This window comes from Lynx canadensis, chromosome A2 (assembly GCF_007474595.2).
Source record: "Lynx canadensis isolate LIC74 chromosome A2, mLynCan4.pri.v2, whole genome shotgun sequence".
Lineage (NCBI taxonomy): Eukaryota > Metazoa > Chordata > Mammalia > Carnivora > Felidae > Lynx > Lynx canadensis.
In genome coordinates this window covers 139,268,639-139,290,508 of record NC_044304.2, presented here as the reverse complement: position 1 = coordinate 139,290,508, position 21,870 = coordinate 139,268,639, and the positions used below count along the sequence as shown (strand labels likewise).

The window sequence follows — 21,870 nt, the reverse complement described above, 5'->3', positions numbered from 1 at the left end:
CAAAGATCTAGGCCAACTTTCCCTAGTGACATTCCCGTTCTCCAGACCATCATATTTGTTGTCAATCTCACTTGTTATTGGTGACATCATCAGAACTTTGATTTATTTGCGATGGAATCCTCTCTCCCACCCCCAAATAAGACTTTATGTAAGCCTTAACAGACCTTGGCTCAGGATTTTGGAAGTGATCTTCGGTATGTATGCAGTGCCCATTTAACAAAAGTTTACATTTTTCAAAATATTATCTTGTTAATTGTCTCATAGAAACAACATTGCAAACGGTGGCAAGTTTCCTTGGTAAGATCACAAAAAAATTCTATGGAATTAATGGAATCACAGAAATGGTATATTTCGCATGGGAAAATAACAACATTATTACCCTTTTCATCTAATCTAAGATGCTATCAATTGTAAAATGCATTCCTCTTTCAGGGATGCTAAGATGTGAAAAAAATGGATCATAAATTTAATGAAATGCCGTATTTAAATTAAGTTATTTATCTTGAACACCCATGCCTGCAGAGTGAAGAGAGGGCTTACTGGGCTCTGTTTTGTTTTCCTTGAAAAATATAAAGAAGGGAGGGGGGATCAATGTGGAGTCCTCGTGAAGGCCTCACTACAGTGTGACAAAGATGACAGAAAGGTAGTGTTTTCTGTGAGTGGTGTGGTTGTGCTCACCTTTGAGGTGAAGGCAGGCTTGGAGCCTTTTTCTGTTCTTGACATTTATTGAGTGTTAACAGCATGCGAGACAGTACTCAGTATTTTACTCATATGAGTTCAGATAAACTTCACAATAGCCCTGAGATGTAGATATCAATACGAATCCATTTTGCAGATGAGACACAAATAGGTCAAGTTATGTACCAAGGTCACAGAGTAAGCATTTACAGTTTAGCAAAGAGACAGACAAGCAGATAAACATTTTGGATTAGAGTCCAACTTAAAATGAACTTTGCATTCCATCTCAATGATACTAAATTTGTGGGCTAAAGACCAGAAGAGTCATGGATCTTAGATCTTTGGATGACTTTGAGAAGCTGCTTGAAAACATGAATATTCCTAGACCAGATTAATTAATATTAGATTCCCCCTGCCCCAAGTCTACTGTTTTTTGTTTGTTTGTTCGTTTGTTTGTTAACATAGCGTTAACAGTTTTATAAAAGGTTTCGTGTGGAAGCATGACAAGAGTGTACCTACGCAAGGGGAAGTGAAAGTATGGAGGATGGTGTTGTTGCATGCCCAAGCCTCGTTCTAGCAAGCCTTGGGGTTGGGAGGTATTTGGATTAGTTCTAGGCCATCACCAGGTGTCCTATTAATTTGGAACTCTTTCGGGCCTCTCCAGGATTACTATGGTCTGGATACCAAATATGTAGTGTGGGCCAAGACTCTTGGCTGTGGAGCTGTGGTTCTCTGCCCTTGTAGGTGGCTTTTTGTCAGATATAATTTTCTATGAATACATCTCACAAAATCTTCTTTGGTTCATTCATGCGATTTAGGATGATGATCTTTTATTTCATAGTAACTGAAAGAAAATGGTGGGATATGTATGGAATGCCAGGCTTGCCCTGTCTGTCTATCTATCTATCTATCTATCTATCTATCTATCCATCCATCCTGTCATCTAATCACCATTTTCCTTTTCACTTCTCTTGAAAAGGTTAGAAAATACTAAGGACATTTTAGCATGTCCTCCCTCTGCCCCTTTCTCATGTGTATGTTGCAAAGATAGAGAATTTAGAAGTTAAAAGAAGTTCTTAAGTCTTCCCCCCATTGAAAGATGGAAAGAGAAGTAAGGTGGTATCACAGAGTATGTTCTATTGCTACGTCCAGCCACTTAATCTTCCTCCTATCACAGTACATGTCTGTGTAATTCTTAAGTCTTCCCCCCATTGAAAGATGGAAAGAGAAGTAAGGTGGTATCACAGAGTATGTTCTATTGCTACGTCCAGCCACTTAATCTTCCTCCTATCACAGTACATGTCTGTGTAATTCACTATAATACTCCCATAAGTGTTTAGAGTCATTTCAAATTCCTGATTGATCCTAGGTAAGTAAAAACATTTATCTTAGTGCAGATCCGATTTTATAAAAACAGAGAGAAGAATCTTTTAAATTTCATTTTTATGGTATTTGGAACATTGGTCTTTCATATGTTGAAGGAAAGACTGTTTAGAAATTGTCAGGAGAAGAGTCTTATTTCCCTCCACTGCCTATGTGACACTTCTCTTTCTACCCCGTATTCCTCTTCTCCTGTTCCTCCTCCTTATTCTTCTGACTCTTCCTTTGTCTTCTCCTCTCATTTTCTTGCTTTCCCACATTCTCCTTTCTCCTGCCACAGGCTGTCATTAGCACCTCGCACTGTCAAGTGAACTCACTAGAGCCAGTAGATAAGCCAGGGGTCTTCCTGCTTCGTTGCATTGAAAGCATTGCCAGAAATACACCTTACGTTTACTTCCTGTTATTCTTGGAAAAGCCCACAAAACTCAGGACAGGGAAATCCAAAACAGCCCACCTGGGCATATCCATGAAATACCAGACCCTGCAGTGCCCTCCCTAAGAGCAATGAAGAAATCCTCACTGCTACAGATTTTTTGATGACCTTAGGGTGAAATGAATGGTGGGCCTGGAAAGTTTCATGTTGAGACCCAATTTCAAGGTTCAAGCAATTACTAACACAGTAATACCTGCTATAATTGAATCTTTTTTTTTTTCCAAGCACCCAGAAACCTAGAATTTACCTTGGCAGTGACTCAGGAAGGGTTTTCGGTGGCACATGGGAAAGGGATCCACAGAAGCACCCCATCCTGGAGGGGAGAACTGATCATTTACTCTAGTAAAGTCGATGCCATATGGATCTCTTTTATTTCTGAAACGAGCTGGCAGCGGTAGCAAGCATCAGACCTACATGGTGTGGATCTGCAGGCTTTGACAAAGAGAAAATCCCACGTATTAAATATTAACCCGGGAATCCTGCTTCTGCTTAAAAGCAGCAACTCTAGTCGGACTCCAGTTCAGTTTTTCATCTGTAAAATAGAGATAATAACAGTTATCTAATCATTAAGATTTTTGCAAGGAGGAAATGAAATAATGTCTATAAAGAGCTCAGCATAGTGCTTGGTACATAATGCTAAATCATCGCTAACTACTGTTGCATTTATTTAAAAGCAAAGCTACAGAAATTATGAGTTGAGAATTCCCTAGAAGAAGTGAAAGTGAAAGCAGCTTCCCAAATCAACTTCAGAGTGTCGCTCCCTGCTCCTTTCCTTTTCTAGCCTGCACGGAAAGTTCTGCCTTTGCAAACACATGTGTGTGTATGTCCGTGACTCCTCCTACACTGTATCCCCCACCCCAGACAAGGGAGGTGGGGAGGAAGGGGTGGGATGGTCACTGAGTGAGGGGAGGCTGCGATTATAAATCAAGTTTGGGACGAGGAGAGAGACTAACTTATCTGATTGTGTTCCCTCATATTGGCTCCAAGAATTGCTACTAAGAATAGTGGATGCAGGGTCATTTGGTCACCTATGGTGTGTGAAATAGAGCCCCTGCTCAGAAGATGGGACCATTTCTGGGCTCATCTGTGTGTTCAACAAACCTCACTTGTCTTTGGAATTGGTTTCATTTAAGAACATAGGGACTTCAGTTCTATGAGAGTTGCAGGTTTCCCTTTGTTTTGGGGAGAAGAAGTGTTGTGGGCTCGGGCGTGGGTTTGGGTCTAATACAATCTCTTTTAAAAACAAAACTATGAATAAACCAAAAATTAGATAGAATATATGGCAGTTTTGCTCATCAGTATTTTGGCCCAAGTAAAAGTTAGCCTGAGCTCTATCATCAGCGTGTTTGCTTGCTGTGGACATTGTTTTTCTTCCTGCCTTTCTTCTTTCTAAAGCTTCTTAGCTGATCTCCTTGCTGTTTGCTTTGTTCTTTTAGTCTGTTGTGTTGTGAGTTGACCTATAATTTTTCTATCTCAAGTGGCAAGTAGTTGCCCCCAGGAAATGCACTTGTATGCGCCACTGTTTAGACAAAACTTCCATCTGCAAAGTGAGTCTGATTTATAGATTGCAGTGTGATGTAACAGAAATGTGTTCCATAAGAATTTTTATCTATTGTCCGATATGTCATTTGCAAATATCTTTTCCCATTCCGTTGGTTGCCTTTTAGTTTTGTTGGTTGTTTCCTTTGCTGTGCAGAAGCTTTTTATCTTCATAAGGTCCCAGTAATTCACTTTTGCTTTTAATTCCCTTGCCTTTGGGGATGTGTCGAGTAAGAGATTTCTACGGCTGAGGTCAGAGAGGTCTTTTCCTGCTTTCTCCTCTAGGGTTTTGATGGTTTCCTGTCTCACATTTAGGTCCTTTATCCTCAGAAAATTAAAAATAGACCTACCCTATGACCCAGCAATAGCACTGCTAGGAATTTATCCAAGGGATACAGGAGTGCTGATGCATAGGGGCACTTGTACCCCAATGTTCATAGCAGCACTCTCAACAATAGCCCAATTATGGAAAGAGCCTAAATGTCCATCAAATGATGAATGGATAAAGAAATTGTGGTTTATATACACAATGGAGTACTACGTGGCAATGAGAAATAATGAAATATGGCCCTTTGTAGCAACGTGGATGGAACTGGAGAGTGTGATGCTAAGTGAAATAAGCCATACAGAGAAAGACAGATACCATATGGTTTCACTCTTATGTGGATCCTGAGAAACTTAACAGGAACCCGTGGGGGAGGGGAAGGAAAAAAAAAAAAAAGAGGTTAGAGTGGGAGAGAGCCAAAGCATAAGAGACTGTTAAAAACTGAGAACAAACTGAGGGTTGATGGGGGGTGGGAGGGAGGGGAGGGTGGGTGATGGGTATTGAGGAGGGCACCTTTTGGGATGAGCACTGGGTGTTGTATGGAAACCAATTTGTCAATAAATTTCATATATATAAAAAAAAAAAAAAGAATTTTTATCTATGCCAGCAGTGATTGGTGGGAAATTTCTAGAAGGTGTGACATCATTTAGTCCCCATATTTTGATGCCATCCTTAAACATAAAATCATTGAAAGTAAATTGTCATCTGACATGACATTTGACTGCCAAGTATATGTAACCATTTGAAGAGGAACAGAGTATTGTTTGATACTTATGCTTTTATATAAAATTTACTCTCTGCTGACGCATAGTAAGCCTCTCATCAACATTTCTTGATTGAATAAATGAGTGGAATTATGCAATCTGGAATAGCAGTTAGAAAACTGGTTGAGATAGGTCTGGGTTTAATATAAAAGCAGGAGGAAGTGGCATGAAGAGGAAATCCTGAAAAGGGGAACAGCATGTTTATAGCAACAAAAGAGTCAGGGAGGGTTAAGACAGTGCTTCTTAAACTTTTAACAGCTATGGTGAAGAAACATGTTAGTTTTGTTGTCTTAAATTTCTAATCTGCCAGGACCAACACTTTCATAAAACTCAATAACAATGAATTACTGCAAAAATGATCATGTGATATAAAGATTTACAAGTGCTTACTTCCTATTTCTACATAGCTCATACAGGACCTGTAAAAAGCAGTTCACTGACCTACAACAGGCTCCAAACACACTTTAAGTAGCACTAGTTTAAGGATTGGTCAGTGATAAAACTGAGCTGGAGCTGAGTTTGGAGCTGGATTGTCAAGAATCCTGCACATGATTATAGGATTCCAACCTTTATGCCATCAAAATTGGCACAAATTATCTTCCTGTACTTGCATTTTAGGTTAACATGCTTAAAACTTTTGTGCTGGACACATGGTTGATGAAACGTATATAGTAAAACCTTGGATTGTGAGTAACTTGTTCTGCGAGTGTTCCACAAGACGAGCAAACATTTCTAATAAATTCTAACTTGATAAAAGAGTGATGTTTTGCAATATGAGTAGTATGCGGTACCGAATGCCACATGATCACAACTCTCTCTCTCTCTCTCTCTCTCTCTTTTGCTGCGGGGTTGTGGGTGATCGCCCCCCTCCCCCCATGCTCGAATGCTCAGTCTCAGGTCACGGTGTTTGGCAGAAATCAGTGATTTTCCAGAACATTGGAAGGTGCCCACAACTGGCACTAGTGTAGTTTTGTCACTTCAAAGCACCTATAGGCAGTCGTTTGCTTTTCCATACAAGAGTAAGCTTGGGAGTGCTTTGCTCCATTCTAGGTCAGGCTGCCTGCAGATAAAGACCCTTTCCTTTGCTGCCTTATTGCCAGTTATATTAAATACAGTATATGACAAGAGTTTATTAATACTGTACTGTAGTCAATATCCGTGTGAGCTTATACAATAGCCCCCATGCAGAAAAAGTTGAAAAGAAAGGCAATAAGAAGGAGATGATTACGGTGGACGTTAAGAAGGAAATCATCGTGAAGTGTGAATGAGGTATGCAAGTGGCTGAAATTGCAAGATTTTATAAATCTAACATCTGCATCTCACCTGCAGAGGAGGAAGAGAAAAAGGCAGAGGAATCGGTCACTTCAAGTGAGATTAGGGAGATGTGTAAAATGTGGGAAACAGTGCAAAACTTTGTAGGAAAGAACCACTCCCATAAGGCTGTAGCAGTGAGAGCTATGCACCTGTTTAACAAAGCAATGTCCCATTTCCGTGAAATCCTCAAAAGAAGGCAAAAAAGCAAGTGTCATTGGATAGGTTCCTCGTTAAAGCTGCATGTAAAGAGAAAGATTCCATTGAGCTAACAGATAGCAGGGATTCCCTTAGTGATAGTGAAAGTTGTCCTACACAGCAACCCTCCTCTCTCTTGTCTCCCTCACACCAGATGCGAAAGTTTTCAAAGGTAAGTGCAGGTTAATTTGTTTATTTTTCTTTATATTTCGTATTTTCCTTATTATTTTGTACTATATTACAGTATTGTAATCATTTTTTAATGAGTGTTTTTGGATTGTGGAGCAAATCATCTGAGGTGTCTTTATTTTTTATGGGGAAATTTGCTCTGATATAAACGTGCTTTGGATTACAAGCACGTTTCTGAAACGAATTCTGCTCTCCAGCCAAGGTTTTACTGTGTATAAAGAACGGTTTTGGCTTAGCAGATACTTGTTATTGTCCTATAATTTGCTCAGTACTTTCTTATTTTGGAACTAAATAAACTCACTGGTGGAAATTTGGGTTTGTTGAGTAAAGGAGCACTTTTTATCATCTAGGGTTCTCCTCCTCTCTCTTGTATCTGTTCCATCTGAGTTGGTTGGATTTTACAGCAGATTTCTCAGGAGACCAGAACTGATCTGTGAGCCCTCCTGCCTTTTATTGTGCTATTCTCTTATGGTGTCTTTTCAGTCACCAGGTTTCAAGATGCTACGAGTACAAAGGACCAAACTGGGCAGGCTGGGGCTCAGCTTGTACAAAGGGCTTCACCACAAGGCTGTGATGGCCCTGAGGCGGGAGGATGTGAATGCCTGGGAGCGGAGGGCACCCCTGGCCCCCCGGCACATCAAAGGGATCACCAACCTGGGGTACAAAGTCTTAATACAGCCTTCCAATCGGCGGGCCATTCACGACAAGGTAAACATTTCTAATTTTTTCAATGAAGGAGCATCAGAGTAAAAATAAAATGTTTGCTAGTGTCATGTAAATGCCACATTCCTTTCTCTTTCAGAATTTTTCCTTGGGTCCAGTATTCAGTCAATAAGTATTATTTTCACTCCATGGCATGCTTTCTCCAGCTGAGGGGTGGAGGGATTGCCTTTAGAAGGAGGTGGTGTCCTATAGTCATGTCTCCAGGTGTGACCCTAGTTCTGGGACTGGGGAGACTAAGGTCAATAAAAAACTGCCTTGCCTAGGAATAAATCACTTTCCTACATAATCATCATACCTAAGAAATTAATAATTCCATAATATCATTTCAATAGCCCATCTCAAATTCCCCATTGTCTCAGTGGTCTTCACGATTTTTTTAAATTTTTATTAAAAATTCTTTTATTATGTTTCTTTATTTTTGAGAGGCAGAGAGAGACAGAGTGCCAGCGGGGGAGGGGCAGAGAGAGAGGGAGACACAGAATCCGAAGCACACTCCAGGCTCTGAGCTGTCAGCAGAGAGCCCGATGTGGGGCTGGACCTCAGGAACCAGGAGATCATGACCTGAGCCCAAGTCAGACGCTCAAGCGACTGAGCCACCCAGGCACTCCTATTTTTTTTTTAATTTTAATTGAGGCTTAATTAAGATTCATTGCATTCATTGTTATGTCTCTAAATTTAGTTCTTCTAATCTAGAACAGCACACCTGTTTGATTTGTGGTATGGTCTCTTTTTGAAGAGTCCAAGCTAGTTGACTTGTAGAATCATCTGCTTCTGGTTGTAATTAGTCTTGTTTTTATTCTGGTGTTTACATTCAGGTTAAACACTTTTGATATAAATGTGATATAAGTGATCTGTGTTCTTCCCATTGGATCACATCAGAGACACAATATATCAGGTTGTCCCAAGGTTAGAAATTTGTGGTCACTTGGCGGAGGTGGTTACCACCAGATCTCTCCATTGTATAAGTACCTTTTTCCCTTTGTAATTACTGAGTCATCTGTGCGATGATATTTTGAGACCGGTGAATCTCCTGCTTGTGTCTCAACCACCTTTTGCTAAAGATGTTAGTTAGCATCCATTGATAATCTTTGCCTGAATCATTTTTTCCCGTGGAAGCTTGCAAAATGATGATTTTCTAATTTTATCACTCTTCTAAGTTATTTGCTGATATTCTTCTGCAGAAAACAGATTTCCTTTAGTTTTTCTTTTCTCTTTTGCTCTTTCGAGTATCATTACGGATGTATGAGCCTTTTCCCTTGATGATAATCTATTAACCATTTTCTTAAATGTCTGAATTATCCCAAATTTGATAGAGGGTCTCTTTAAGGGTGCTCCTATGTCTTTGGACATGAATCCATTTATTTTTGAGCTTTCTTGTTTCCTGCAGCAACATATGGTCTTAGCCTCACCTTGTGCTTTTTTGCCCCACACCTGGGATTAGCCATTTCATCAGGGAACCCTGATTTCTTTTAGTATATAGAAACCAAGATCTGATATCTTGTGTTAGGTGTGCTTATTTTTACCGGGATAGTGTCGTTCTTAGCCCCTTTAGTGGACAAACTAAGAAATACACAGATTACACATACCCATACACATATATATACATATAACATACATATAATACATACATACATACATATATAATATACATATACATATATATTATTTAATCATGAGTTAATACTGGTATTTCCATTAAAAATTTTAACAGTGCAGGTTTTTCTTACCTTTAAAATTTTATATTTGTATGTTTTCTCCAGCAATCAACATTTTAATTCTTTATAACATTAATGCATGTTTTTTGCTCTATCCTATATTATACATAAAATAGTTTTGGAATCACAATACTAATATTACAACTAAGGATAAACCTATTAATGCTAGGGGAGTAGACCTTAACAGTTCTCATCACAAGAAAAAAATTCTGTAACTATGCATAGTGATGGATGTTAACAAGACTTATTGTGCTGATCATTTTGCAATACGTGAAAATATCGATTATTATGTTATACACCTGAAACTAATATAATGTTGTATGTCACTTCTACCTCAATAAAAAAAATAAACCTATTAAATGGAGTTTAATTTTTTTAGTTGAAAATTATTTTTTGTTTTAGAATATATCTCACAACAAATATTCAGAGTGCTGTATTCAAGTTATATGAATTATACAATGTGTAGTTACACCATCGTTGTGATATACAGCTGGATTTATTTGTGTTTTTTCTATACATTTTAACAGTTGCTTTAATATCTTTTTGATTTAATTATATTCTTAAAATAAGTGAAACATTTACAAGTTTCAAAGGTGAAAATGATGTACAGTGATATGCTGCAGAGAAGTCTTCCTCTTATCTTAATCCCTTAGATCCTCTTCCCACCCACTGCATAGGTTACTATTGTCATTTCTCATCTATTATTTCTATATTTCTGTCTGTGAAAATGTGCGTGCATGAGCACGCGCGGGCGCGTGCGTGCGTGTGTGTGTATTCTTATATAGAAGGTTGTATACTATACATACTGTATTGCACCTTATTTGTTTAGTCGACAACATACCCTGACACTCACTCCATGTCTGTTCATAGAGATCTGCTTCATTCTGTTTAACGGCTGTGCTATAGTCATTCTGTTGTAATTACTCCATGATTTATTGTGATTTATTTAACCAGTCTGCTATAAATGGGAAATAGATTATTTTCAAAGAAACAAGGTATGAATTATATGTTCATTCTTGTAGTGTCTTTCTTATAGCTTCCTTTGAAGTAGATTCCTAACTAGATTCATCTTCCTTTTATTCAACGGCCACTTTTGATGCTCTTTTAATTCTGCCTGGATCATGCTGCTCCTTTTGTTTAGAAATCTGAAATGACTGTCTATTGCCTCCATGTACTAGCTGTTCAATCTCAGTTGAATGTGTAAACCTCAGGTTTCCCATTGAGAAAATGGCCACAATAATAGCACCCACCTCATGGGAGTTTTATGAAAATTAAGTGAGATAATTCATGAAAAGAACTCAGTTAAAGCATGTACTAATTTATTAATAAATGATGATTTTTTTTATCCCATAAAGATCATATTCACCATGATAATACTTAGTTTACTTTTCCAAATTGATTTACCCTTAATATCTCCTTATCACTAATATCACTAATATCACTATGCCCTTAATATCTCCTTATTTTCCAGGCTGCAAATTTGTATGTATTCCTTCAGTGCCTCTTACTGATATTACCATGTTGCATTTGCCACCTCCATCTTTCCAAATCCTACCTAGGCTTCAAGATTACTTTAAGTTTGCGTATTTCCTTGGTAGTCTTACCCAGGAATTATCTCAGTATTCATTAAACTACTGTATCACTTAGGTTCTGCTGTGCACAATTCTTTTGAATTTGGTCTCATTTACTGTGCTCCTGACTTCTTTTTACTATGTTTTGTCAGTGCCTTTACAGGAGGGGTGTTGTCTGCCTTTTTGTGTATCTTATCATCTCATCTGTAGCACAGTCCGCTGGACAGAATAGGGCAGTAATAAATACTAATTGAACCAAAAAAAAAAAAAAAAAAAAAAGAAAGAAAGGAAAGGAAATATTGCAGATACATGTCTTTCTTTTAAAAATACCTGAGTAAGGGGTGCCTGGGTGGCTCAGTTGGTTAAATTTCCAACTCTCCATTTTGACTTAGGTCATGATCTCATAGCCATGACGTCCATACCCAGTGTGGAGCCTGCTTAAGATTCTCTGTCTCTCCCTCTGTCCCCACCAACACCGCTCAGGCTGTCTCTCAAAAAACAAAACAAAACAAAAACAAACAAACAAAAAAACCTGAGTAATAAATTACTATTTTGCATGTAGTGTTTCAGTGCATTGTTGATATAAATTATACATTTCACAAGTATTTTTAAATCATGTGTGTTAGTGGTTATGATTAAACTATTAACGGGACTTAAATAAGAATAGGTGGTAAATTTTCTAATTGTTTTTTTTTTTTTGCTACAAAAGTCAAGAGTATTAAATTGATCTTTAGCCAGAAAGTAAAAATATTAGAAGCAGTTGTTCTGTTATTTGTTCCAATGCATACAGAGTCTATGCCTTCAAAAGATTGTGCCTTTAAGTGCTACACTTACTTATTAAAGAAAATGTGAATACAAAAAATCAGGGAAATAACTTTTAACCAAAACTGCATTCCCAGGAATATGTTAAAGCTGGTGGCATTCTTCAGGAAGATATTTCTGAAGCTTGTCTAATTTTGGGAGTTAAAAGACCCCCGGAGGAAAAATTAATGTCTAAGAAGACTTATGCATTCTTCTCCCACACAATAAAGGCTCAGGAGGCCAACATGGGCTTGTTGGATGAGATTCTAAGAAAGGTAACTAGTGACCAGTAATCATAAATGTTAACACAGAAACAATATTTCTTTTTACTTTTAAATGTCAAGTGGCGTTTTAGTTTTCTTTCAGCATCTAGGAAATACATCATGTTATTCACCTCAGTAGGAAAGGTGGTCTATGAGTTAGTGCTAGAATGGCTCTGCTTCTTTTAGGGCTCCTCTGCTGTGCAAGCTTGGAATTTGTAATAAGAGAAACCAAACATATTTCATTCTTTTTGTATTTTCAAACAGAAAGAATGATAGAATTGTTCCCCCCAAACGATTAGCAGTCTATAAGGCCAATTGGTCAGATATTACCAAGTAGAATTTTATTGCTGAAAAGAGCCTCAGGAATCATATAATCCACTTCTGTCATTTTTCAGATGGAGCCCCGAGAGGCAAAGTGACTCAACTGAGGTTGCACAGCTCTGTAGGGCCAAACCTGGATTGGGGATTACTTTTACATTTATTAACATTCGTATAGGAAAAAAAATCAATTTTCGAGATACAAATACTATGGAAAAACTGTCAGGTGTTTAAAATATAGAGAATTCATTCAACAAATATTTGCTTAGTGTCTGCAATGTGTCTGATACTGTTCACTGCAATGGCAATAAAGTAACTGTCTTTATAGAGCTTACATTCTAGGGGGAGGAGACAGATGATACATATATAAATAAGACATCTCATCTGTCACTTGGAGATATGTGTGATGGAGATAAATATGATACAGAAGGAGAAAAGGGGTGCTGGGCACCGCGGGTGGTGATAGTTTAAATCGGATGATCAGGGAAAGCCTCACTGCAAATTTGGCATTGAGCAAAAATTTGAAGGAGGTGAAGGATTAAGTCTTATCCATTGGAGAAGAGACTTCCAAGCAGAAAGCAGAGTAGTGCAAAGTCCTGAGGGTCTGGTTGAGCAGAGGGTTAGAGTAAATCATGCTCTGAAGTTCTTATTCAGCTTGCTGTGTGGATAATATCGGAGGTGGAAGGAGAAAATTGGCAAGATTGTTAGTCTAGATTAGTATGGGTGCCAGGTTACAAAAGACAGTGGCTCACATGAGGGAGGTGGAAATGGAGGTAGTGATACACAGATCAGTATTCGGTGTATTTTAGAGATCAGATCCTGCAGAAGTTACTGGTGAAATGAATGTGCAGTATGAGAGAAAGTGGAACTGGAGAGGAGTCCAAGGTTTTGGCCTGAGCAGTTTGAAGGTTGCCACAGACTGAGATGATGCTAGTGCAAGAGGAAGCAGGCTTGGGTGGGAGGATCAGGAGTTGAGTTCAGGGCCCGTTGAGTCCAATTTGTCCCTTAGACATTTAAGGAGATTTTAGATTTTAGACATTCAATTTTAAGGAGATACTGAGACGGCTGTTGATACGAGTTTGTGGCTCAGGAGGGTGGCTCCTCCTGAGACACATTTTGTGGTCAGAGACTTGATGGCATCTAAGAACATGAGACTGGATGAGGGTAGGTAGTGAGTGTGGGTAGAGAAGGCCAATGTCCAGGTCCTGGGGTAAGGATGTTAGAGCATTAGAAACGAGACTGGAATCTGCAAATAGGCAGAGGACAGGAGACTTCACAAACAGTAAAAGCCATAGAGGAAATGTGTTTCGTAAAGGCCTATGGCATACATTCCTACTAACTTCAAATATGCTAGACCTCGGCTAGTTAATTGCCAGTGGTTCTGAAGAACGAGTTCAAAAAAGTGATTAATGGAAATAATATTATAAGAGGAGGTTTCACTTAAGTAGGTAAACTCCTTAAAAAGTACTTCAGAAATTTTGTTGTTATATGAACTTTTGTTCGTTACAAGAGAATTAATAGAAGCAGAATAGGCATGGCTGCTTTTTGGCAACATTTTGTAACCAATTACTTAGAGTTGGATGAATCTTAAACATTCTGAAATTCAGGCACTTGGTAAAAATCATAAGGTATTTTAAGGAAATATAATGGCTGTTTAAAGCATTGTATAATTACAGTGTGTCAATAGCTTTTAACCATGAATTGATAGGACATTCCTGAGAGGGAAGGTTCCCAAAGACAGGGAAAAATGTGGTTTTAGTGAAGCTGAGAAAGTGAAAAGCAGGCTGTATGTACTACTACTTTGTGAATAAAGCTTATTTGTAAAAGGATGGGGAGAGAGAAAAGAGGGAAGGAGGAAGGAAGGAAGGTAGAGAGAGAAAGAGTGAGAGATTTGTGTGTACGACTCGAGAGGGGTTGTTGTTATTTTTTAGGTAGGAAGGAGCAGTGTACACAGGGATGATGCAGGAAGAGAAAGTTCAAGAGTGGTCTGGGAGGACACGGGAAAAGCTGGGATCCAGTTCGCAGAGATTAGCCTTAGGAGGGACTTGTTTTCTTTGAGGCTAGAAGGATGGATATGGGGATGAATGGGGCTATAGATATATTCGTGGATGCTGCTGGCCTAGGAGAGGAATTGATGCCTTTCCTGTTTCATTAACTACCATCAAGGAGCACTAGGCACTCTGCTAGGACCATTCTTTCATCTCAAATCATAAACCTATTATTGGTTTGTGACCCAGCATTTTCTAAATAGTTCATGGTGCACCTAATGGTAACTTATAAAGTCTAGTGAAGACATTTTATAAGAGGAAGAAATGTGAAAATTTACTTGCTCGTATATGTGCTTACTCATTGATATGAAGCTGGATGGGTCTGAGTCAAAATCTTTTATTCTTTCTTCAGGAAATCCGACTGATCGATTATGAGAAAATGGTGGATCATAGAGGAATACGGGTAGTGGCATTTGGACAGTGGGCAGGTGTAGCAGGTAGGTATGCCAGGGTTTTACATCACTCACTTTCTGAATTTGCCTGGGGTGTAACTAGGTGTTTTCCTTTTTTCTGTGGCAAGGGCATGAAAGTGTTCATTTCCACCCAATAAAAATAAACATGGGTGTGTGCCTAAGGGTGATGAATATTAGGGGAATAAGATAAGAAGGTAAATCATTAAATACCTTCATTACAAAAGTTAAAAAAGAAAAATCAGGGAAAAGGAGAACAACTATGAATAGGGTCTGGCTTTTCCGGTAGTTCTGTCTGGAAGACTAGAAGAGGTCAGTTTGGTGATGAGAAATTATGGAGAGGAATAAAGGGGGGAAGGAAGGGAAAAGATACAGGGGTAGAAACCAAGAGAGGAACAGTTTAGAAAGGATAAGAGCTGTAGTTTGGGGGAAACTACACTTGACTTTTGTCCCATTAGTACTTTGAACCTTCTTTAGTTGAGAAAACATCACCTTATGTTATAACCATGCATCGGATTAGACTACTTGAAGGTCTGTACTTGTTAAGACAAGCAGACAGAAAAGTTGTGGGGATATAGGACAGGAAGACACCATCAGCCACCCTAACCTAATTGACAGTTATTGAGTACTCACCCAGATGGCCCATATGCTGGGTCACAAAACAATTCTAAATAAACATAAAATGTTTGAAATCATCAAGTATGTGCTCTGACTATAATAAAGTTGATTTTGAAATAATAATAGAAAGATATTTAGAAAATTTCTAGATATCTGGAAGATAAGCAATATATTTTTGAATAACCCATAAGTCAAGAAGGAATCACAGGAGAAATTAGAAAATATTTTGAATTGAATGAAAATTTAAAACAGCATACCAAAATTGATGAGGTACAAATAAAATGATTCTTATAAGGAAATTTTTAGCATTTGGTGCTTTTATTAGAAAAGAAGAAAGTCCAAATTAGTGATCTAAACTTCCATCTTACAAAGCAAGAAAATGAAGAAGTAATTAAACCCAAAGCAAATACAAGGAAAAGAATAATAAAGATAAGAGGGGAAATCAGTGAAATCTAAAGCTAGTTATTTTTAAGCAAATCAATAAAATTGTTAGGCCTCCAGTTAGACTGATTAAAAAAAATAGAGAAAGAGAGTGAAGCCACAATTTACCAATATTAGGAATACAGGAGGGGTCATCACTATACATCCTATAGACATTAAAAGGGTAAGAAAATATTATGAATAGGCCAATAAATTTAACAATGTTGGTCAAATAGACAAATCCCTGAAGGACAGAAATTACCAAATCCAACTCAAGAAGAAATAAAAAACTTGAATATCAATGTACAAAAGAAATTCTAATCATAGGCATTTATCAAGAGAAATGAATAATTTTTTTTGTAAATACTTATTTCTAGTAGCTTCATTCATAATAGCCTAGAGACAATCCAAATGTCCATCAGGAGAGGAATGGTTAAATAAATTGTGATATATCCATAAAATAGAAAACTCCTTCATTAATAAAAAGAAGTCAACTACTAATACACTCAATTATGTATGAATCTCAAAAACATTATGCTGAGTCAAAGCAGACACAAAAAAGAGTATATACTTATAATTTCATTTATATGAAACTGTAGAAGTAACTATTCTCTACAGAGAGAAATGAGGTGAGTGGTTTTCTGGGGCAAAGGGTTGGAGAGGACTGAGTGGGGTGTTGGAAATATTCTATATCTTGATTAGGTCAGTGATAATATGGGTGTGTACATATGTTCACAGTTATCAAATGATACATTTTAAATTGGTGTGTTTTATTGAATATAAATTACTCTTTTAAAAGTTGACTTAAGAAAAAAGATCAAAGAACATTTCAAAGGGATACAGAGAGGGCAAGTTATGTTCCTAAAAAGAAGGGGAGAATGGATGATGAGGTCTTTGCTATGGGTATGCTGAGTTTTCGTTGTTTGAATCCAAATTGAAAAATCCATGAGGTAGTTGATTAGTTCTTGAAGTGAAATGTGTGTGTTAGAGATACAGACTTGGGGTCAGCAGCATACAGAGTACTTGAAATTTAGGACTGGATGAGACTAGCTAAGGAAAAAAAATGTAGAGATTGAAGAGAATAAGGCCCTGGACAGGATCCTGAGGCTGATTAAGGTATAAAGAAAGGGCAGGGGACACTAGTTTAAAAGAAATGGGCAGGGGAAGAGGCACCTACAGATATGGGAGGAAAGTTTTCAAGTCAGAGATGCTAAGGGAAGAGAGGGTTCTAATAAAGAGGGATTCCATGTTGCCAAATATCTCTGACAAGTAAGTCAAGATCTGACAATTGTCCACTGAGTTTAATTAACTATTTAGGTCACTAAAATTGCTGACAGCGGTCACAGGTAGGGCCAATGGTGACCTCGTTTTGCTTGTTCATTAGTTTTGGTTCAAGAGGAATGTAAGTGTCTTTAAATGTTGATAAGAGTGAACTAATAGGGAGGGATAGTGAAAGAAATAGTAATTCAAGAGTGAATTCCTTAGAGAAGGAATGGGAAGAGATGGGATCTGGGGCAAAGGTGGAGAGATTAACCTTAGAGAAGAAGACGGACACTCTTTCCATTTTGGCAGATTGAAAGTGGAAGGGATAGATAGAGATGCAGCTGAGTTAGTACTTTTGATGGCCGCAAGTTGAGAGGATGGATAAGGTGACCACCGGGGCCCCTTCCAAATCTGAGATGCTGTGGTCTGTGCTTCCTCAGAGCACCGAGCAGGTTGGAGAATGGTCAGAGAAAACAGCTTCAGCTCCTCCCGACTAATGGTTTTTCTGTTGGTCTGATTCTGCAATAGGGATGATCAACATTTTACATGGAATGGGGTTAAGGCTCCTTGCTTTGGGACATCACACACCTTTTATGGTGAGATGTGTATTTTGTTTATCATTTTGAAAATACATATCACACTTTAAGAACAGGTAAATGTCTCAGGATGTAGACTAATTTGAATTCGTGTGTGCTTGCTTTCAGCACATTGGCATGGCTCATAACTACAGGAACAGCAGTCAGGCTGTGCAAGCCATCCGCGATGCCGGCTATGAAATATCTCTGGGTTTGATGCCAAAGTCGATAGGGCCCTTGACATTTGTGTTCACAGGGACTGGTAATGTATCTAAGGTAACTTCTCAGATACTTCTAAGAATATCTGCTTTCTGTAAAGCAGTCAAAACTCTGAAACTAACCCAAAGGATGTGAGGATTTTAGGGATATTTTAGGCATTCTGTTTTTGGTACTTTTCTTACCTATGTACTTTTCCCACAGTAAGAGAGCAGTGATGGTCCAAACTCATTTTCTTTGCTCTTGGTTGACTCCAAGCTGTCAGGGGTTTTGAATGCTTTTTCTTTTTAAAGGGATAAGTCATTGTTAACGGTGAAAGGTCTGTTCTTAGAGAGGTCTGTTTTACCTTCGTCACTGTGTTGTCCAAAAGTTTGGAATTGACCACAGGATGTAAACTCTTTTAAATGACTTGGGGTTTTGCCAGTAAGATTTTAGAAAGCCTAATTTAGGATTGTAATTCATACTTTCTTCCTTTTGGGGTGGCTTTGAGAAGACACTTGTGATCCCCCAGAGAAACTTGTTATTGTAAAAGAGATCTTTCAATGAAAATATTTTACAAACAGGACATCACTATTTGTATTATACTGTGAGATAGCCATCTAATTTTTTTTTCCATAGGAAATATAATTCCCTCACTTGAAATAATTCTGCAGTGGAGCAAACATAAATAGGAATATTTTGTTAAGTTTTCATTTCTAAGCACCCTTGTGTCTCCTCTGGGTAACTTAAATAAAAAAAAGTAAAAGTAAAGCTCCTTCCAATTAATGCTGTTTCATTAATAAAATAAATAAAAACTGGTTTGTAGGCTGTGTGCCAGAAGCTTACCTGTACTTCTGGGTTGCAATCCTCGCTGTAGGGCAGGACAAGTGGAGCTGTGTAATTGTGGGGAAAGCGAATTGGAATCCTTGCGGGAAACCATGTTGGCTTTTGTCCTATTGATTTTTAGATTTGTACTCATGCATTATTTATAGGGAGCCCAAGAAATCTTCAATGAGTTACCTTGTGAATATGTGGAGCCACACGAATTAAAAGAAGTTTCCCAAAATGGAGGTAAGGGGGAGGAGGATGACTGCATGTATCTTTTACTGTTTTTAACAGTTTCTGTGTTATCATATTTTATCACCATAAACCTTTATCATTTGTCACCTACTTTACTCATTTCTTTCTCTTCTGCAAGACCTGAGAAAAGTCTATGGGACGGTGTTAAGCCGCCATCATCATCTTGTCAGGAAAACAGATGGTGTGTATGATCCTGTAGAGTATGACAAATATCCTGAGCGCTACATAAGTCGTTTTAATACTGATGTGAGTATCACACTCTGCTTCTGAGTTGGTTGCTCATAACACACTATTGTTAGGTTGTTTTCAAGGAGAAAAATTATGAATGTATATATTGTTTTTCAGTTCCCCATAATGACTCGTGACTCCTTTGGGTTGGCCTTAGGGGTTGTTGGCTTTTATTGATGTTTGGAGTGGCCTTTGCTTAAGTGGTTTTGCTGGATATGTTCTTTGCTTCGCTGTCTCTGTTTCTACTTCAGGTCTGCATGTGCCCAATAACTCTAAACCATTTCCCATGGGGTGTTGTTTTCTGTATTTATCTTGGACTAGTTAGTACTGTTGGCAAAACACAATGTCTATGAGGTTTCATCTCAACCTAGGTTTATCCCACCTATTGTCACAAATTGCACTCATAACCCCAGCCAGCTATCTTGAGGCATGGCATTGGTTACAGGGGACTAGGGTGAAACAGCTACATAAGCAAAGACCCATCCCCATTGTACAAAAAGTTACGTACAATTCAAAACCTTCTGATGGAGACACGCTGGCCTCATCATCTAAGAAAAACAATGTATTTGTGTGTTCTGTACTCAGTGGTCATGCAAAGTCCTCCTCAAAATAAACCAAAAAACCCCAAAAAATAAACCAAACAAAAAGTGCATTTACTGTGAAAAGAAATGTTTTAAATAACTTTAAGTATGTTTGAGTAACAAGATTCTAGATTCTGGTATGAAATTTAGCTGTTCTAGCATATAGAGCATGCTATAGAGAAGAACTCTTACCTATAGCTTGAGAATGCCTGAGATTTTTGAGAAACAAAAATTATGAAACTAGTTTCAGACTGAAAAATTAAAAATCTAGTAAATTTACATCCCTCCTCTTTTCCCCAATCACAGAAGTGTTGGTGATTGGACGCATCCTAAAACTTATAATGACCTAGTTACCATGTATGTATGCATGTAGTACATTCGTCCATGGAGCTTACAGATGTTATCTGATTTAATCTTTACAGCATTCCTTTGAGGAATGGGGTACGTATTATCCCCATCTGGCAGGTAAGGAAAATAGAGCCTAGAGAAGTTGAGGTAGTGTGATGTAGATCACACTCCTGGTGGTTGAGCTGGAAATAGAGTACTAGGTCGCTTGATTCTGTCCTTTCCTTTTTCTTGGCCATGCATTACATTAGAGAACAGAAATATTAATGCATTTATGTTCACGTATTTCTCTATCATGGAATAATTCTGGGTGGGTATTTATTGTCTTCACCTCACAAAGCTACCAACGACCTGGCAAATAACAAAGTCAATTAGAAGTAACATTAAATTATTTCTCATGAACTTTACTGATAGTTCTCTTTCAGCCTACTTCGTTGAAATTCGCTATTGCCTATCTTGTTGAACTTGGCACTTGCTTTACAGATTGCACCGTATACAACTTGTTTAATTAATGGAATCTACTGGGAACAAAACACCCCTCGATTACTAACTCGCCAAGATGTCCAGAGCCTCTTGGTTCCGGGCAAGTCCTCGGTTGCTGGTGTGGAAGGCTGCCCCGCATTACCACACAAGTAAGGACTTCCCTTCAGTAATGATGGCAGTTTGTAGCAGCTGGACCCACTAGTTACGGTATCATTATAGGAGATTCATGTATCACCAGACTTGACTATTAATGACTAGTTGTCTGTTTTATCTTACTTGATCTCTTGGCAGCATTTGACAGTTAACCTTCCTTCCCTCTTGAAACTCTCTTCCCTTAACTCCACACGAAGCTCAAAAGTAACCTCAGAAAGATCTGCGTCCCCAGCCCCGTCTCTCTCTAGTCTGTTACTTTTTTTTTCTCTGAAACTCACGATCATTTATTTTCCTGTGTTTATGATTTTTCTCCCTCCTATTAAAATTTAATCTCCTTAAGGATAGCGGCCCTATTTATCTTGGCTTCAAGTACCCAGTACGTTGCCTGACATGTAATTTGCATTCAAATAATTATTAAATGTTGAGTATATAATTAATCAATAAATATTTGTGAACGCTTCATCTGCCTTGCACTCTGCTAAGCTAAAGGACAGAGAAAATATATGATTGCTACCCTCAGGCATGTAGCTGGCAAGAAGTAAATGTCAAGAGAATGCTAGGAACAATAAATAGCACAAGAATTGAGAAGAAACTGGGAACACTGGGCTCAGCAAGGCTTGAAAGGGAGGACTGAGGGGAAAGAGAATTTCAAGTGATAGGATTGGTGTCTGATAAATACGGAACCACCAAAGCACAATTTAAGGCACAGCGAGTTAAGACATTAGCTCTAGTGCAGGGTTTATAAAGGCAAGTGGTAGTTGGAGACTGGGCAGGGAATTTTTGGTCAACCACTAAAGGATTTCAAAAGCTGGGCTGAGGCTTTTGTTCTTAATTCTAGAGGTTTCCCTGTATTAACATGGAAAATTCCGTAGTAGCTCTACAAGCACAGACTCATCCCCACTGTACCAAAAGTTACCTACAATTCCAAACCTTCCGAGGGGGCACACTGACTTCACCTTATATGAAGAACAATGTATCTGTGTGTTCTGTAATCATTGGTCATGCAAAGTCCCCCTCAGAACAAACCTTGTGCCACTAAGCAGGGTGCAGACAGTGTCATCAAATATTCATAAGTTATTTAGAGCTGGCTAAATAGGTTAACTTTAACTAGGCTGTTTGCTGTGATTTCTCTAGGGAAGGGGTTTTCCACTCTGATTTTTTTCTCCTCCCCCTCTTTTTCTCCTTATTTTTGTGTGTGGAGACTAAAACTCATCTTGGGAAGACTGTCTATATCCTAGAAGGATACAGTGTCCTGAACAGTGA

General features: G+C 38.3%; 1 protein-coding gene across 3 annotated transcripts in view; it reads left to right on the top strand.

Annotated features, from left to right (window-relative positions):
* AASS (aminoadipate-semialdehyde synthase) overlaps positions 1-21,870 on the top strand; it is a 63,128-nt gene that overhangs the window by 1,371 nt on the left and 39,887 nt on the right. The window contains exons 2-9 of one of the 3 annotated variants that reach the window (XM_030308313.1): positions 7,301-7,525; positions 11,726-11,902; positions 14,609-14,693; positions 17,496-17,563; positions 17,672-17,818; positions 18,730-18,808; positions 18,936-19,063; positions 20,455-20,603. In XM_030308313.1, the coding sequence (XP_030164173.1) occupies positions 7,316-7,525; positions 11,726-11,902; positions 14,609-14,693; positions 17,496-17,563; positions 17,672-17,818; positions 18,730-18,808; positions 18,936-19,063; positions 20,455-20,603 (1,043 nt within the window). In that variant the 5' untranslated portion in view covers positions 7,301-7,315. Of the gene's footprint in view, positions 1-7,300; positions 7,526-11,725; positions 11,903-14,608; positions 14,694-17,495; positions 17,564-17,671; positions 17,819-18,729; positions 18,809-18,935; positions 19,064-20,454; positions 20,604-21,870 lie in introns of those variants that run through there. The other 2 variants (XM_030308314.1, XM_030308315.1) reach the window with 2 other exon arrangements.